Below are 20,566 nucleotides of genomic sequence, written 5' to 3'. Positions count from 1 at the left end.
ATTTAGCTGCATTAAGTGATGTCAATTCGATGATCGACTACAACGATTGCAATGACAATAACCGTTACAGAGGTCGTCGCCAGAGTAGCTTAAGCAGTAATAGTTTGTGCCCATATGCCAGTGATAGTTTTTGCGAAGATGATGACGATTACAATGATGATGGTCAATACTTTTTCTGGGATGGGAACCATGTGCAGAATGAGAATGTTGAATTAGGCGATGATGGAGATGACAATGACAGTCGTTATAACCATAATCATATTTTGCTACAACAGCAGTTGTCTCTTACACATCCAACATCATCACCACCACAGGCTGATGGCTATACTGGTATCGATAAGAAAAGGTTTGTGTCAACATTATTACAATAGTTTGGTTTAAACCTGATTCCCACTATTCCGTCTCATGTAGAGTTGTATATTATACTCCAACTTATAGCCAGTATGTTACCAATATTTTGTTACCTCTTTATAAGTTTTACAGAACATACAAAAAAATGTTAAAGATATTAACCATAGGTAACTGAAAGGTGACAACTGACAAGTCTACAATATTAAAATAATTTATTATTTTTATGCCATCATATAATAAGTAAAAGAACATTCATAATTATTAGATATGTTGTGTATTATTATTTTACCGATATAAAATAATTATTTGTTTATGACTATTGTAGATAGTATGACTTCCATAAAGCATTATCACTTTAAAATTCAGCATTTTTTTCATAAATTTTTTCTGAATGTTTAAAAATTAATTTTACAAAATGTAGTTCATGAAAATAAAACTGTTAAATTTACTTTACTTCTATAGAGGGAAAAAGTTTCTATAGTCTTTCAGCTATCTTTAATTCAACAATTAGTATTAAAATATAAATATCTTTTTTATGTATGATAACATTATAATTATTTACTAGTTAAACTAAAATATATTCACAGAATACCAGTCACAATTATATGATTATCATTTATCAATAAATAATAAATTAGTATTTCAAGTCTCCAATCAAGAATAATATTTTATTTTAATTGCTTAGTAATTTCTTCTAGTTAATACAGTAAGTAATTACTAATTTGCAATTATACAGTAAATTATATTGTTTATGATAAGAATAAAGATCAAAATTAAGGATATCATGAGGTATTATATTATGACCTATGGGTGATGTGTATGTTAAGTATTGGATACACAATGTCTGGTCTAATCAATGGGAAATATTTTATACCTTTAACTGTAAGAAAATATGTATATAATTTATTAACTTGATTATAACTTTTTTTGTTAACCAATCTTCTCCATATCAACAGATCTCACTACCAGCAGCAGTTTCAACAATCGACTATACAGCAGGCCGGTGACTCCAATACTACTATAAATATCACTCCAAAACCAGAGCCTGTCGCTTCTACAGCTGCCACTACTACAATATTAACAACTACTCATAACTCTACTTCTGTATCTAGTAATACAAATATTAATGCATCTCCAAATTATTGTAGTACAGCTACTAATACTACTAGTACAAACACTGAACTAGAGGAGCCTCTACCATCTAATATTATTAAAAATAAGTCATAACGTGAATAATTATAAATTTTTGAGTACTATTGAAGAGTATCATCACTGGTACATTTCAATATAATTAAAACCTTTACAATATTTATCATACATTGATTAATTGGAACATAAATACTAATGATGATAGTACTTTAATATGCTCAAAATTACTCATATGACCAAAATGTTTTCAATATACCCTATAATCCAGAAACCATCAAATACACCTAAGATCACCATTTTAATATAATACGAGTAGAAACCTTTGCAATATTTAACATTTATCAATTAATTTAAGTATTTATACCTTTTATCTGTGTAATATCTAGAGTTGGGATCACGATGCACTTTACTAACATACTTGTTTTGCTTTATTTGCTGTTAAAAGGATTTTTTATTTATTTATTAATTTGCGACCTAGAGTAAATGTGAGTTAAAGTTATAGTTTCAAATTATTTAATAGAATTTCTTTTCATTTTATTGAATTTTCAGTTTTTAAGGACATTTTTTATTTTAAGAGCATATCTATGACACATCTGTGTAAATTCAAATTTTAAAAATTGAATTATATTTTATGATTCTTGTTATTTTATAAATTATATTCTACTGATCAAATCTTTCATTTAAAATTGTATACAACTTTTTTAATTAATGAAGCTATAAATAACCTTTCTGGGTATCTATATATATCAGTACTCTTTGGTTATCACGACGATTTTCGGCTATCGCGATCTGGTTATTGGGACTACCAACAATAATTAAAGTATAATATAATATTCAGTGGGGCACACTAGAGGGTTTTAGGGTAGAAGCTACTACTCCTGAATTTTTTGGCTTGAAAATGTAATGGTACTTCTGTGCAAAAATGATATTCAAAAGACACTGTATTTATATTAATTTGATATAATTGATAAAATAAATACTTTATATGAGGTGAAAAATGTTATGATACGTTGGTTAATATTTAAACAAAAGATTCATCTGTTTGAAGAGCTTGATATCACATAATCTCAACCAAATAGTTATCGAAATGCTGACGATATATTCCTCTATATTTTTTCTTTTACCATTTAGATGATCCTATATTTCTATGTACATTGCCTGTTAAATTTTAAAGATTTTATATATCTATTATTTGTTTCATAATTATGTTTTTAATGCATTATTTTACATTTTATGGCATTAATAAATTTTCATATGACATATTTTTAGTTTTTTTAGTGCATCAGATTTCTAGCTCTAATATTAGTAATTAAATGTGTTCAAAATCACTAAAATAATCCAAAAACTATGGATACATCTTAATCTACCTCAACATTTTTACACCATAATAAACATTAAAAGATATTATCACCATTGATATATTTCTATTTAATAAAAATACAAATGATGATAAGATCTTTAGTAAATAAATCTTTTTAATGTGCTCAAAATTACTCATATAACTAAAATGTTTTTATACATTTCAATATACCTTTAAATGTTCACACCACGTATACCTAATACATTTCACATTACTATCATGATTGGTACTTTTAAAAATAATATAAACCTTTGTAATATTTAACATTTATTAATTAATAATTATTCAATTAATTCATTAAAATATGGATATCAATATTGATAAATTTTTAATGTGCTCAACTTGATAATGTGACCAAAATGCTATTGATGCATTACAATATACTTAAAACCTTAATGTTAAATACTCAAAAAACTATTATATGAACAATCAAGAGCAAACACTTCGAAGATTATTTTCACCATTGATACAATATGTCAATATAATAAAAACCTTTGCGATATTTAACATTCATTAATTAATTGTAATATGGATATCAATGGTAATATAACTTCAAAGTGAACAATATTGTTCGTATGACCAAAATACTATAAATACATTTCAATCTACCTCACCATGAATTGCATTTAAGATTACTATCACCATTGGCACATTTGGATACAATATAAACTTTTACATTTAATGTAAGTTAAAAAAATATCATCAATGGTGATAAGACTTGAATGAGCTTAAAATTATCAATACTACCCAACATGCTATTTATGCAATTGAGTCTACTTTACTTATAACCATCAATATACATTTTACAAAGACATCACTATTGGTACATTTCAATCTACTAAAAAAACCTTTGCAATTTTTATCATTCATTATTTAATTGAATTCCGGAACCAATAGTGATGACATTTGAATGTTTTAAAAATAATTTACTATGAAAACAATAATTTATTATTGTAAATTTTTATTATATGTTTAAAATCTAAGGTAACGATCGAATTTTGTTTGTTATAAGTAACCCCCGCGATCGTGCCGGGGTTTAGTAATAATAGTTAATCATAATTTTAGTTTTAAGGTAACATAGTTGTATAAAAAAAAAATTAAAAATTAAAAATGTATATATTTTGCGTTTATTATTTATATCATAATAGTAACATTCTATCCTAAAAAATGTCTTACGGACTACGAACAGTATTTATTTAATATGCATCCATATATTGTATAATAATCAATGGTAATTACTAATTACATTGGTCAACATTTTTTTAACACTTATTGCCGACTACGCTTCTCCGCCGCCGTCGGAATGGATTCCACAACCATGTATTTTTTTTATTAGTACTCTCGTTTCCTTCGCTGCCACCGTTCGCGTTCTGTCGTCGTTGGCGACGTTGTTTAGAGTTGGATTGTGACAATATGGGTGGTAGAGGTGGAGCTGAATGTATAGTTGAAGTTAAGGCTGCCATATTTGTACTTCTCCGTTTGTAAATCTGTATGAGTTAACATAGAAAATAACAGATAAAATAATTTATAATCGTAACGTCTGTAATAATTAAATAGATAGATTTTTTTATTTATAAAATCGATGAAACTACAATTTACGAAGTTAACGACTTAACAGTTAACTTAGCAATTATTATTTAACTGGAGTTTTATAAACGATGTGTGGAAATATGGATAACTATCAAATTTTTATAAAGTACCTATGCTTGACAATTGACAATAAGTATATGTTTTGAGCGAAAATTAGCTTCTACAGGTACCTTTTGAATTTCAATGTTATCAATGCTTAAGCTACGGCACGTAGAAAAAGAATAGGTACTATAATAATGATATAACAAACTAAACAAACTGAAATCATTTTCTTAGAAAAAATTCTTTTTTCAGCTCCAAAGCCCTCCTTAGCCTAACGGTACCAAATAAAACTATAGGTTAAAGAAATAAATAAATGTGTAAATTTCTGTCTTTTACGGTTCCCTATAATTAAAAGAAGATTCAATCACTCACACATTCCGAAAACTTCATTTTAAGTGTAACCGAATGACATATTGAAAAAATACCGAAAAAAATATTGTACAAATTAGAACTACGAACACTTATATACAAAATACAAACTATATATAATATATTAATATATATTATATTTTAATATTTTGTTAAAATCTCAATAAAATATATATATATATTATATAAATATATAATAATAAAAATATATTTTTGAAATTTTATAAATTATTGCTATACCTAAGAACAAATTATGAGAACAATTATATAAATCAATATTAACTTCGTAATACTATTCTTGTTTAAATAGCCGAAAAAGAACTACCTACATTTTTTTGAAAATTAAGTGTACTTATCATGTCTAGAAAATGGTTGATGATATAAAGATTTGGTAAATATTACAAGTACCTGTCTACTCGAATCACTACAAATTAAAAAATTTAATTTTTTTGAATAGTATATTTTACTATCTATGGTTTTTCTATATTTTTTTTTTTTAGTTTTTCCAGTTATATTGAAAATATTAAGCATTTTTACTTTTTTTTAAATTCTAGCAGGAATTTTGAAAATCACATTCATAGAAGATCTCGTTAAACCACTTCAAAAGGTTATTACAGAAACAATTATAAGAAAATTAAAACAAAAATCTTAAGTCCATCATTGGAAAACTAATAATTTCACCTGTTTAATACATTCACCACCTCACTCAAAATAAAATAAAATTATCAAAGCCGATTAAAGCGTCATTTCTTCAGGGTGTAAGAATTATAGCATTTCCGATTAATAACAATTATCCACAATTTAGTGACGTATTTTAATTTTTATTCTTTTTATATGGTAGACGACTATCACTGGTGATACAAAAATTACCCGTGGTCAACGTCATAATGATTAGAATTGAATTCATTGTACGACGAGGCATTTTAAACGATTTTTCTAAAACTGGGGATGAATAAACGTAAAATAAGATTATTATTAAAATTCTTCAATATACAAAAATGAATGAAATCTTATTTGTTATTATTATATTTGCGCATTGCGCTTATGCGTATAAAAATGTATACAATATGTGCAGGTAGGTATCTACTTAGACTAGTTAGACTACCTACCTTGTTTGGCTCCACGGGCGGGTAGCTGTCAGACGCTGCAGTGATCGGCGTGACGACTTTCAACTGGACGACGACTGCTCCGTCCCCGGAACTGGCCCTCCTACGTCGCTGATGTTGGTGGACGATAAGCTCCGCCACCCTGCGGCACGTTTCCCATCTGACGTCCATTGCCCTGCCGCCGCCATCACCAGAACTTAACTTTAATGCCACCACTATGTCACCACGTCTCAGACCGACGTGCTGTACCGAGAACAGAACAATAATAAAATAAAATATGTAATAAATAACATTATGTATAACCATCATATGTAGTGGCGTATTTACGGGGGGAGATTAGGGAGAAATACCTCCCCCGTTGACCAACATTTCTTATTTTTTAGCTTATATTTTTATGAAAATAATTGTGTTTTTTTTTCATTTATCCGTAGCTAATAATATGCTGGGATGTTTGGCGCCACGGCTTTAGATAGAATTTCTTTCTATTTAAAGCTGTGTTTAACACTGACAATTTTAGTCATCTCTCCCTCAATGAAATCCTAAATACGCCACTGACTACAGTCTATATGTGGATTTGTATAATTTATTGTAAAATTAAGAAAAAAAAACACTAGTACAGTAGTACAATAGTCTTGTTAATCTAATACCTGTGGCCTGTGGGACCACTAGAACCCTAGTACTGTCGGATCATCGAAAAAATTACATATTAGGTATACAGAATTCGAAAAAAATATCGTATTTTCATTAAACTTTTATTGAATCACGCGTATAGATGTAATATTTATATCGCCAACAACTGACAAATTGATAATTTTTGTTGAAATTCCAACAATATTATCGAAAGATACAATTATATTTATATATTTACTTCGAATTATTTAAATGATAAATGATGATCCAAAAATAAAATGTTAACAGTATATGATAAAAATATGCTGAATTATACTTGCCAAACTAACGCAGTGCCGGAAATCAATACCACTCACTATATGTATCAATGTTTACATTTTAGTTAGATTTATATTAAGAAAACGTTACTATAGCTCGTTCACCGTTGTACAAGTGTTGACAGTGTTGTACAAACTACAAGTGCGTAATGACTAATATCATGATAAATTTACATTTGGCAGACGGCAGTTCAAGACCTATTATAAAACCTAATGGTAAGAAACATTATCTGCTTTCGGATATAGGTTTTTACGATAATTCGTTTAATTTTAGCGATTTTTGCGTAATATAAAACAACGCAATTTCAAATTTCTCATATCTCGCCTAAAAACTGAATTATTGTAAAAAACGACGTAACAAACATAGATAATGACGATAATGTGCTTACGCCATCATTAACTTTCATAGTGGATTAGAAAAAAAAATAATACTAAAGCTAATGTCGCTAATGAAGCTAAACGCGAACTGATGATCGTAAAATTGCCATGTTACGCATGTGTAATACAGAGACGAGAAATATTCGAGTATGGGCGGTAGGTATGGCGATGGCGTCCTAGTAATAGATCTTATATTATAATAATATAATAGAACAAGATGGTACCATGTCAGATTACTAGCAAATTGTATTGTATACTATGAAAAATACATTGTTGTTGATAAATAAAAATATCTTACAGTATATGACAGAAAATAACTATTTCAACGTAATATTTATCGATAAATATCATAAATATTAAATTTTATTATGTAAACATTTGAAGATAGGTGCGTTAATTACCGGAGTTAACGATAACAAATAGTACAAAAATGGTAGTTATATTGATGTATCTATTTTCACATGCTAATGACCAGTGGCATTTAAGATATACTATTATTCGCCTCAAAAATTACATCTGACAAACACTGCATACTTTATTATTTTGACAAATTAATAGTTTATATAGGTATTAAGTACTAGATTTCTTGCGCGAAAAATACATATAATAAATACCATATAGGTACCTAAAACAAAAACGTGTCATACAAGCCATGTAAAAGTTGAAAACGAAAGAATTCATATAATAATTAAAAATTAGGTAGGTATCTGATAACTATAAAAAAAAAAATAGGTAAGTATGTAAAATGTATTCTAAATATGTTCTGGTGTAAGACATCTAGTGAAAACAATAATATAAAATAGTCGCTTTAATTATGTTACAGGTGAAAACAAAATAATTGTGAAGTGTGGTAAAAATTCAATATTGTGTTATGAAACGAAGGTATAGTAGGTACTGTCAAAATTCCAAGTCTCTACCTATTATAGTAAAGTTTAGACCAGGACCACCTGTAACCTTTTTGGGGCCCCTACGACTTAGACAGACTATTATTTTATTAAAATAGGTAAATAGGGTGGTGGTAGATAAGAAAAAGTCTAGATCAATATTTAACTATAAATTTTATTATTATTATTATTATTATTATTACTATTAGAGATTATTTGACTCAACGATTTAGGCTCAACGTTGTTTCTCTGCCAGTCAGGACAAAGCCGCTTATATATTATACAACATACGTGTATATACTTTAAAACCGCACTTTTAACGGAAGTGATTTATAATATTATTATATACTTGTGCCTGAGAACTGGACCGGACGTGTCCTACGGTAGCGGGCGGGACCGCGGCCGCTGTGCCGCCGCCGTGGCTGCGCAGCTCGAATCCAAACCACCGGTCCACGAGCTGAATGGGGTCTGCGGATTTGTCGTCGTCGCAAACGTCTTCGTCACCACCGCCGGGGGAACGATGACGGCCACTGCCGCGCGCCACTTTCACCCAGCGCGGCCGCGAACACTGGTGACGCGCCGAAAACACGGCCACGGGCCCTAGCCCGGCGAACAGATCGGCTCTGCGTTCCTCGCGGTCGGCGATCTCGTGCTGCCGTTCTTCTCGCTTCTGTCGGTGTCGATCTTCACCGCCGCCACGTTGTTTGGCCACAGTCGAGTCGTACTCGTCACCGCCGTCCACGTCATCGCCGTCGGCGTAGTTGTCTCCGTCACCGGTGTCCGTGAAGTCGGGCGCGATCGACATCAACCGAAATCTGGTCCGCGCTGTGCATTATTTTAAAAACAACATTCACAATTAGACACAATCACAGTTATCGTCCGCACATCATTAGTTATCGACTCAGATAATATTATAGCACTTCAGACCGGATTATTATTTTTATTTACTGGATTTTATAAGAGGTCCATAAATAAGGTGATATGCATAATTGTATTTCCATTTATTGCTTTAGAAAAACAATGTAGAACCTTTTAAGCATTTGATTTAAATGCGATCGGCAGAAATAATTTGACGCTAATATTATGCCCTTTTCAGATTAAAAAATAAAAATAATTTATAAACATTTTGCTACAATGACAATATATTAAATTTGTAGCAACTGAGCAATGGTGGAATATATTTAAAACCCGTGAGCCACAATCAGATACAATAAATACATAAAAATTAAATTCCAAAATAAAATATTTGCAATAATTTTTTTGGTCTTTATTTATAACAAATTTGTTTTTATTTGTACATAATCTATATTATAATTTGTCTATTAGAACATTCTAAATATATGAGTAATGTATTATATAGTTCATAGATTTAAGAGCTTTTACTCATAAAAATCAGTGATTTTATATAATGGCACATCGTACTAAAATTATTGCAAACGTGATCGCCAACACTGTTTATACTTTATACATAATTATATCGATCATTTAAAATTATAGCTGTACAGGAATACAGCCAGTAGGTATACTCTTGGTACTTACGTCTGATTAGCACACCGCGATCGACGTCCAAACCTGGGACGCCAGCGATGCCGGCCCCGGTAAACTCTTCTTGATCGCCCGAACAAAAATCGGCTACCGCGGCAGCATCGACGCCGTCCTCGTCCGAGCAACAGTCTTGGCAATCCCAGCATTGGCTGCAACTCTTCTCGGCACGACCAACTCTGCGGTCGTTGTCGCCTTCGCCTTCGGCCGTACCGTACTCGTCGTCGACGACTTCGTCGCGGCGTTGCAACAGCAACAGCCGTACGGTCCGCTGGCGTTCTCGGTCCAACACGCCGGCCAGTAAACCGCCTCCGCCGCTGCTGCCCGACGTATTTCCCTCGGATTTAGCTCGTAGCTGCCGGCACAGTCGTTGGGCTCGGTCCGCTCGGTCGTGGGCCGCTGCAGCCGCCTCCAGCAATAGCATACCTGTAACGCAGTTATTATACGGATTAACGGGTTCGTCCGCGACTGACAAATATACTTTATTATTTATTGTTTTTAATTTATAAAAAGAAAACATGAAACATATAATACATTAAAAATAACAGTATATTTAAGGTGTAACAAGACTACCTATTTGATAAACTTGTTATCAAACAGTATAGTAACTTGATGTTACTATATTTTTTAAATAGTTCTGTTACACTCTGTACATAGCAATGAGGTGTTAATCAGAGACTTGGGGAGTTGGAGCCACTGTGATCACATCTATTCGTCACAACAAGACAAAATACAAAAAATCATTATAATAATTTTTTTTATGTAATTAATAATTTGAGAATCCACTTAAACTCTGCATAACTGTTTTATTTGAAAACCGTCATTATAGTTGACTTACATTTATAAACCAAAAATAATGGTTAAATAATATACATTATTTAAAAAATATATTGTGTACCTAAGTATATATTTGTATTTTTTTATGACATTTTCAAACAAGGCTCTTCGTTATATTATGTCATCGTAAAAATTTAAAAGCACAGGAAAATTCAAAACATTTCACTAGCTATATGAACGAATGAGATACTGGATACAATTCATTTAGAACTTTACACGTCGTTGAAACATCAAGAAAGTCGTGAAATTTAAGAGTTAAAGGTAATAGAACTCTGCAGCAGTATCGTCATTGGTAACGCGATGGGTGGCGTAAATACAACGCGATTAACAACGCTTACTGCAAACTATAAATACATTTTTTCGGGAGGCTATAGAGAAGATATTTAGGAATCCTGTCCTTTTTATAGTTACATCGACGGGCTAACTCTTAATAATTAATTAAAATAACATTTAGGGTTGAATCCGTACCGAGTTGTTTGCGACGCCGCCGTTGTCGTATCACCACCGAGGTCGCCTCGTCATCGTCGTCGTCGTCGGCAATCTCAAGACCCACGGCCGCCGCAGCCGCCGTCAGTTCCGTCAGCAATTGGCTGGCGTCCGAGTCGGCGGTGCTGCGACGGCGGGCACTACCCACATGGTGCTGTTCGTCCTGCGGCTGTCCGTCAGCGCTGCATCGGCGATACGGGAGCAAGGCGCACGCGGCGAACCGGTACGCGAGCGCCGCGTAGTGCCGGTCTTTGATCCTGCACACGGCCACCCAGACGTCCGGCAGCATGGACCCAGGTGTAGGCGTGCCGCCCTGCTCGCCGCCGTTTTCCCTTACCGCGATGGGTGGCTCTGTCGTTTGGCGGGCGGCAGCAGCTGTTGTACACCACGTCCCCGTACATTCGCGACACCTTCGCCACGAAAACGTAATATTATTCTACAGTGATGGACATGTGACCGCGCGTAGGTACAATGCGTAGTTACTGTATATTATTATATAAGTATTACATAACCACAGATATACATAATATAGTCAATATAGTTACACGATTAGTTGTAACTGATTACAAATTGAAAAATCGATGATTTGGTAAATTTTAACCGATTATACGTACAAATTACAGTTAAAGTAGTTACAATTGAACTTTAAAGCTATTTGTAATATATAGATACTAAAGTTGCTTAATTATTTATGTTTACTTCTTCGAGAAAAATAATTTTTCTATGTATGTGTATTTTCTAATAATTAAAATTGACAAAGCTATAAATATTTGTGATAAAAAACAAACTTTCAAATTAATGTTTAATAATGTACGTGTATGAAATATTTGAATTTTTGAAAATTACAACAAAAATGATATTAATATCATCCAATTATTTCCTAATCAGTTGTGACTTTAGATTTAAATATCAAATTTAAAATTGTAAAAAATTTAATTTACTTGAAAATTACGTAAAATAACTAACGGTTTAATGCCAAATCCTGATTTATAAGACGTACCTATTATAATATAGTAGTGTAATATGTACAACTTTGTACAAATAAATAATAATAATACTTAAAACATTGTGCACGATTTTTTTTTCAATAGATTAAAATAAATAGGTATACCTACTATTGTTACTTTCACACCATTGACCATCTCGATTGTAATGACAATAGACAATCAGATCATGTTATTATACATATTAGTGTATTATGTAGATATAATAATATAGCTTAATTATTATAATATATACACTGTACAATGTACATACTTTCGTTGTTTATGTAGTTTTATACTTAAGCTATATATCTATCCTCGTACATTATTATTGAGACATTATGAACACAATATATGACTTTCATTCTGTTCTCGTTTGTCGTTTTTATTAACCTTAACGTAATACGTAATATATGTATATGAGGTACTCACGTGTGCCGCTTCACGAGCCAACTCTGTCCATGTCGGTGTATTTACGGTTACTTCGTTCATCCCTCCCATGTTAACACCACCGACAGCTGCATCTCTGTCACCACGGCCACGGTTGTCACCACTACCAAGTTCTTCTGCACTGGCTTCGCTTTCTTTGGGTGCGTATCCTCGATGACGTCGACGGCGACACCGCTGTCGAACGGACGTCAAGAACCGCCATTGTAATTTTTCAAAAGCGCATTCGTGAGCCTGAGCCTATGTGTGATACGTGACAAACACGTCAATAAAAATTTGTTGAAATAATTTAATTTAATGTCCATTGGACCAAAAGTCGTACGGCCAAAGTCACAACAATTATTATATGTTTTTTTCATTTTTTGATATCGCTAACCGCAGATCAACTGCTCTTAGAATATGAAGTTAGTATTTAAAAAATAAATTAATTAAAAAAGTTCTAATTAGGCAAAGCGCACGCAGTCGTGAACCTATAGGAGGAATACTATGAAATATAGGCTTTTTCCCCGTCCTCGTTCTTTGGAAATTGTATACATTAAATAGGCAGGTAGTATTCATACGTCTTAAAATTAAAACTATAGTTTAAAATATAAATAAAATTGTTAATATAAAGTTATCAAATAGTATTTTTATAATTGAATTTCTATAATCTAGATTATGACGTATACTAAAATAATAATAATTGTATTTTTTCTAAAAAAATGTCGCAGTCTCCCCCCACTATTTCAGATTTCTAGATTCGCGCCAGGGCGCACACGAATGTACTTTAAAATCGACACACTGGAATAACCTACAGGCCACCACTTTCGCGTTGCTTTGATATATACGACCGGTCTACTCAGCTATATTGTTATCAAATATTAATAATGCTTTTGGAACAAACACGACCGGTACGACTTTTGGCCTCCTTGCCATCGTAACTATATATTATGTATACCTATGCGGTCGTGCCGACAAGTATGTAAATATAAAATAAATTAACATCACTGACCATCATGAGTGCGTATAGGACGCCGGTGGCGCGCAGATCGGCAGCACGAGCGGGCGCGTTGGCGAACGTGTCGCCGATGTGTCGGTACGCGCCGGCCGCCCGCAGAAAGCACTGCGCGGCGGCCGCGGACCCGTCCGCCGCTTCCGCACCGATCGATGTCGACGAAGATCCGGCCCGCTTTCCCGAGCCAATGCTCATGCTGTAGTCGTCGTCATCGCCCTCGTCTGCGTCGTCTCTGCAACGGCGGTCGTACTTCGCGCCCATTTGCGTGTGCACCGCCGCCACGTTGAACAGTACGCACGCTTGTTCGAACCGGACGGTGCGTTGGCCGCACGACGGTACTGGACCACCGAACGAATCGTACCTATAGACGAACGCAAGTACGGGATTAGTTGGTTTGGCTTTTGGAAATTTCGAGATTTTTATACAAATTTTTTTTTTATTATTTTTTTTTACCAGTGTACCTGGTCTAATCGAGCTACAGGTATTTCAGACTTGACTGCAATGTAGCATTACAGTAGACCATCGAGAGTTTTGAATACCTTCTTGGGTAATACGCGCGTGTAAATTATAATATAGATTCAAATAAGGAATTCTTTACTTTTAAGTATACTTTTCAAAATAACTGGGGACAAAACAAAAGGAAAACGAGACTTGAACTGTAATTCAAAAACATATAGCCATATTACCAATACTTCGCCAAATGTTGATATATTGTCATTTTCTAAACATGATGAAATTTTCAAAATATTTTAATTTTTTTTAAACCTATTCATAGACATTTTAAATTTTAAATTTAAACTAGGTTTTTTTCCTATGAATGCTGATGAAAAATTTATCACTGAGTAAAATGCTAGAAAATTACCAATTAAAGATAATCGAAAATGTATAGTCACAGCAATTTTTTATAAACGTTCAAAGTTAGAATTTCGTTAAAATTCGTTAAAATCTCAAAACCTTACAAGTTATTTTGTAATTTGAAATTCATAAATTATTTTAATTTTATATGTAAGATTTTAAAATTTAGTATAAGATTCTTTATGAGTTTTTCTTACCTATGACAAAAATAAAAAGTTAACTGAAAAATCACATTAATTTTGAATGGCCGTGTGAAGTTCAAATTTTTACGATTTTTCAGGATAATTCACTCATGTACTTAATAAGCAGGGCCCGGGACTTATAGCACTTAAAATAAGCGCTTAAAAATATAATTATAAACACTCAAATATAAGCATTTAAAAAACTTAAATTTGAGCAAAAATATGTAATCAAAAAAAAAAACTTTATTTTTAAATGATAAAGTACTAGATAATATGGTACTAGACATAATTTTTAACTATCCTAAAAATAATATAATTAATGACTATAAAAAATATCGAAACAAAATGATTAGGAAAAGTTTCTAACTAAAAAATCAAAAAAAATAAATAAATCTTTATATTATAAAAAAATCAAACTTCACTTTCGAGACATTTTGTCTTATTGTTTATAGTGTCTAAGGGATTTTCTGAAAAACCATATAAAGTAGAAAATCTGGTCAAAAAAGCGAAAATAATCAGAAAAACTGGAAATAAGCATATTTTTAAAAAAACCGCTGAAAAAAGCAAAAAAAAATCACTTTCAAATTTCGTAATTGAACGTGTTTTAACATGACATACACTTCCATAGAACTCTGCTACATTTTAAGTCAATCCATAAAAATAGGCAAATGCTTTAAGTTCCGAGCCCTACTATAATAATAAGTAATAACTATTTCTCTTCAAACGATTTTTATGTTTTGTTATAATTCAAAAACAAGTAACGTTTGATACTTATAATTTTTATCAAATGTTTATATTGGCATTTGCTACACGAACATTATTTTTAAAAATTCTTAAAAATTTAATACAAAATTTCTCATAACATTTCATTAAATACTACACCAAGGTTACATACCATTAAACATACCGTGGACTGCAGAATTTCTCTAATGTCGAACAATATTGTAAAATAATTATATTATTTAGTCAGCAGTATCATATCAAATACTGTTTTCCGCGAATTCCGTTTTTAATTTTTAATTATTTTAAGTTAGGTCAACGTGATGAGCTATATTTTCATTTTTCATCAACGTTGTTATTGCACATTGCATAATGAATAGTTTAATGTACATATACTTGCATGTATATAATCTACGACAAACGGCTACCAATGATACAGTGTGTATATCGACATATATCTCAACCTTATTGAGTAAGTTCGAGAATCGAGTAAGACAAATCACAACAAACAAGTAAACATTGCAGATTAATAAATGACGATAAAAAATATTATGTCGAAGTTGCCGGCATGGTATACGGGCATGCGTATAATACTATATCATTTAAAATTTAAATAAGTGGTCTTCAACCGGTGGGTTGTGACTTAACTTTGGATCATATGAATTTTAATATTTGGCGATGATATACTTTTAATTATTAAAATAATGTTTAAAATAATATGTTAGGTACGTGTATATAGTAAATATGTTTTATATCCAAATGTAAATGTATGTTTTGTAATTGTACAAAGCAAATAAAATTAACATAAATAAATAATACCTAAAACGGACCCCTAGTCTAATGTGGTTGAAGACCTAAATCTCTGATATAGATAATGATTTTCGTTAAAATTATCATTACGACATTACCCATAGACGTTACAAACATAAAATGAAACAATAATGAAACAAAATAATGAGCGAGTTAATTGTCTATGGACCTAATTAACTAATCGTTTAGTCAACGATAAACTACACTGCAGTAGTTACAAATTGGTAATTAATACAATACAACAATTAAACAAATATGTAGAGTGACATTTCAAATAAATTACCTCACACCTACCGACGAATACATAAAAATATTAAATCACAATCAACAGATTAGACTGTAAACATTTTCTAAGTGCCTACCGACCATTTGTAAATGGTGAATGTCGTCAAATGATAATGCTGATTATAAAAGTTATATATATATACATATACCAGTTGTTTCATAATAATATGTGTGGACATCTGTCAATTTATCATAATATTATATTATATATTATTACCACTCGAAATAAATAGCCGGCGGTGGTGACGAAAATGACGAGCCGGCGACGGTCGAGTGCTGTTGCTGCTTAACGTGACGATAATTGGGATCCTGCTGCTGGCGATTATGTTGGTGATAATTTCGCGGCGTTGTCGTCACCGGCGCCACCACGGGAGCGGGCGGGAAAAACCTACGGTCCACGTAGTACAACTGCCTATAGTACCGTAGCAAAAGTCGAACGCCGTCCAAGTCTCTACTGGGCGTCTGCGTGTCCTGTAAAACGATAACGATATAAGTTTAACTTAAGTTACATTTCACGTGCGTTATGTTCGCTTATATTATACCTGGTATACTATTTTACTCGTACGTAATATTATCATATAGGCTTATTAAAAAAAAATATCAAAAATATCAGTCGAAAATATGTTTTAGACGTTATTGTAGTGCTTACGTAAATATTTAAATAATTATATTGGCATTTTCTATTTAAGGCCCCGTGATTTTTTCTAAAATATCAATGTACAATGTACCAGTTATATCTATTTCAGTAAAGGTAAATATTTTACAATATTCTAATAGCATGACATGTATATATTATAATTATCACTTTCACCTCCTGGTTACTGAGAATATTAATTTTTAAATACATTTTGTTATTGTTCATGCATACTTTACGAAATCACTATGCATTTAAGTTTTTTATTCATAAGCTTTATTTCTAGTTTAAACTTAAACTTTCAAATAAATAAACTCCGTCGAACGTATTGAAATTCTATTTTTTTTCTTGTTGATTTTTTAAAAACACATCCCTCGCCCTTTATACATTTAATATTACATTATGTGTGTACACATAATACGTAAATAATATACATATACACATACCACTCGGAGCTGTGTCAATTCGTCTATGGCTTCGCGTAATGACAATGAACGCCGCCGTACCACGCCACCACTTCCATCGCAATCATCTCCATCGTCTCCTATACCACCACGGACAGCGCTTGTTTCTTCTGGTGTCGCTGACAAATCAACGCCATAGTGTTGACTAATGAAACGCTATATAATACATAAAATACTATATAATATTAATATAGAGTCGAATTGAAAAAACTAAACAGATATGTCAGTATTTAAATATTGGTCCTACTTCATTTAAGAACAAAAAATATTCCTCATACATATTGCTTCTCGTTTTTAAAACACACACACACACATAATCGGATAGGCTGTGTATATGTCATAAAATAATATTACCTCGAGTGGTGGACCAAAATCTATTGGCCTGGTGTCTTTCAACGGCACGGCGATCATGGGCATTAACCGTTGCCGTCGCAGTCGTCGTCGATTCGTCATTGAACCGTCTGCACTGACAGGATCACAACGGCGACTGTCAAAATCATCTTCATTGTCATCGTCATCGTCGTCTCGATGCTGATATACGTCAACCGAACCGTTAAGCTCGGCCAGCTCGTCAGCTAGCAATCGGACGTTGGAATCTAAGAAACTCAGCTCCAGTGCCACCGTCTGCCTGATGAGCTTTCTGCTTTTGCTCTTATTCCTGCGACCACCGCCACTACCAACGATGCCGCTGTTATCGCCACTACCGCCGTCCTTGGTGGTAGCCCTAAATCATTCATCATATTATTATGGAGATATATAGAGTAAATATAAAAGTTTACCTAAAACGCTAAGGAGACATATTATATTGTATATTGTATATTTTATACTCACCGCAACAGATTCTCAGCACCCTCGCGTAACCGCAGTTCCCGGTCCATCTGCCTGTTCAGAGCAGACCTCGCTCGTTGCAACTTTGCCCGACAAGTGGCCGCCTTTGGGTCTGTGCCCTATTTATAACAACAAACAAACGTTAATAAACACAAATGACAAATCATATAGAATTAGGTTAAATAGTGTATAATATACAATGCATTATTTAGCCACTAGCCAACTGACTTGGTTGATGCGGATCCGGAAAACGTGGTAAACGAAGTTTCAAAACAAATACAATCGTTTTCTCCCCTATTCTTAATAAGCCTCGTAATAAACCGTACAGCCATACAAGTATATGTATATAGTTAAAAGTATGCAATATACATTCATATTATAATGTATTGTGGTGACGCGGTCTCTAGTAAATCTTAAGAATAACTACAATGAAAATAAGTTATCAGTTCACTTTCTACAGCTGCGAGATACGACTCGGGGTGGTACCTCTGATGGTGTGCGTTGTATTCGTACATAATCCCGCGGGCAAGCTGTTACCATTCAGTGTTATATTCATCTATAAAAATCTATATGTACGTATAAGTGTACAACAGTCATAGCGCGGTATCGTCTGAATGTGTATTCATTAGTATTATTTATCATAACGATCTTTGTCCGCGATCGTCTGTGTCGGCAATAGAAAAAAAACGTAGGTATAACACTGCCGGTATTATTCGTGTACTACATCCCGCAACAGGTAGGTGGTATACCTACATAGTATATTAGTGTATTAGATACTTACATTATACTCATCGTCGCAGCCGCGTTCCGATACTATTGTACTGGCAAACGGGTACATTGTAACGGGTTGACACGCGTTTTATGTATAGGTATATATCGATGCGGTACAATTTCATCGCCACTGCCGCTGACGACGTACATTGTACTTATATTATAGTAATTCCTCAATAATATGTACTATTATTGTGTATCTACTACCACCTACCTACCAACCTACATCACAATCTCTGCAATGTCATGTCCAATTTGGCAATTTACAATAGGTATATACTAATATATGTACAACGCGTAGAGTGTAGACATACTATTTATAATATTTCCTCGACTTTTACGACCACCTAATGTGTCATATTATCATATAGATACCCGCTGAAAATACATAATATATATTATATGTATAGACTATATAGATACTGTACGTTCTCATTTTAATTTAATACGTTTATAGTGTTTATACGTATGCGTGCGCGCTCGGACGACCGAGTTTGGCGTGCACAGATTTCCTGGTATATCTATACAATAATAATAATATAGTATAGCTGGTGTCTGCAGGTACAATAGTAATAATACATAGTAATAATATAGTAGTGGACGCAGCGATAAACAGCGGTATAATAATTTAGGACGGAACCGTTATACGCGCGCAGTTATACGGTCGATGAGAGGACATGCGAGGGGAAATCTTGTGCACGCCACACACACACACACACACATTCACACATAATATATCTAGGTAATAACTAATAACACTATATTATACACACACACAAATAGATCAGGCGATCGCGGACTTGGCCGCTGAATTTCGCGATTTAAGACCGAATAGCTCACACGAAATATATCGTACGCAAGTCCCTGCGTTTAATATATAAAACGGTGGGCTTAAGATAACTATGAATATGACTAGAATATGCCTCGATAGGAGCTCTCAGTCGTATACCTACCGATTTAAGTAAACTCGTATCATTCTCGAGTAACAATAATTATTATAATAGGCATTATTACGTATTAGACAATAACATAACTATATTATATATTATACTGACCTTTGCAATGGCCCGGTTCTGGGCCCTCGTCACTGCTGTGGCGGCCATCGTCCGCAGCCAACCGTTGTCGTTATTAATCTGTGCACTGTGTGACGACGTCGTCGACGATGCTGTTGTTCAACCCGCCGTGGAACATAACACACTCGACGCGTTTACGATAGCAGGTACGTTGGCGATACGGCCCGAACCGCAATGGACTAGGCCGCGGCGGTAACGTCAAGACACGACTGTTCGCCGTTCGGTGACTTCGGTCGGCGTGTGCGCGCGCGCGTCCGTCCGGCCGATCTCTCCTCTTCGCCGCCGCAACACCGGCGCACGAAACCACCAGCCACTATCGTCACCGAGGACGGGGGAAAGGATAATATTATTATTATTATTATTATTAAAATACCGACGAGGACGCGTCGACGATTGCGTAGTTCGAAATTACGGCGGCGGCGGCGACTACAACCGGTGGGAGCGCGGAGATCCGGCACAACGACTGCTGCGCCGCCACA

General features: G+C 33.4%; 2 protein-coding genes across 4 annotated transcripts in view; one reads left to right on the top strand and one right to left on the bottom strand.

Moving 5' to 3' along the window:
* Positions 1 to 3,979, top strand: part of LOC132927241 (uncharacterized) — a 29,320-nt gene extending 25,341 nt beyond the window's left edge. For all 3 annotated transcript variants that reach the window (XM_060991741.1, XM_060991739.1, XM_060991740.1), the window contains 2 exons: positions 7 to 346; positions 1,308 to 3,979. In XM_060991741.1, the coding sequence (XP_060847724.1) occupies positions 7 to 346; positions 1,308 to 1,578 (611 nt within the window). In that variant the 3' untranslated portion in view covers positions 1,579 to 3,979. The remainder of the gene's footprint in view (positions 1 to 6; positions 347 to 1,307) is intronic.
* On the bottom strand, positions 3,965 to 20,257 carry LOC132927242 (uncharacterized). The gene is given in 13 exon segments (XM_060991742.1): positions 3,965 to 4,347; positions 5,971 to 6,210; positions 8,526 to 9,001; positions 9,716 to 10,144; positions 11,024 to 11,372; positions 11,374 to 11,451; positions 12,457 to 12,711; positions 13,463 to 13,826; positions 16,535 to 16,788; positions 17,398 to 17,571; positions 17,770 to 18,139; positions 18,247 to 18,362; positions 20,070 to 20,257. Coding segments are annotated over 13 exon segments (3,378 nt in total). The 5' UTR covers positions 20,118 to 20,257; the 3' UTR covers positions 3,965 to 4,122.
* Between the last annotated feature and the right edge of the window lie 309 nt (positions 20,258 to 20,566).

The sequence above is a fragment of the Rhopalosiphum padi genome, chromosome 3 (assembly GCF_020882245.1).
Source record: "Rhopalosiphum padi isolate XX-2018 chromosome 3, ASM2088224v1, whole genome shotgun sequence".
NCBI lineage: Eukaryota > Metazoa > Arthropoda > Insecta > Hemiptera > Aphididae > Rhopalosiphum > Rhopalosiphum padi.
Note: the sequence above shows the minus strand (reverse complement) of the source record. Positions and strands in the feature narration are given on the sequence as shown.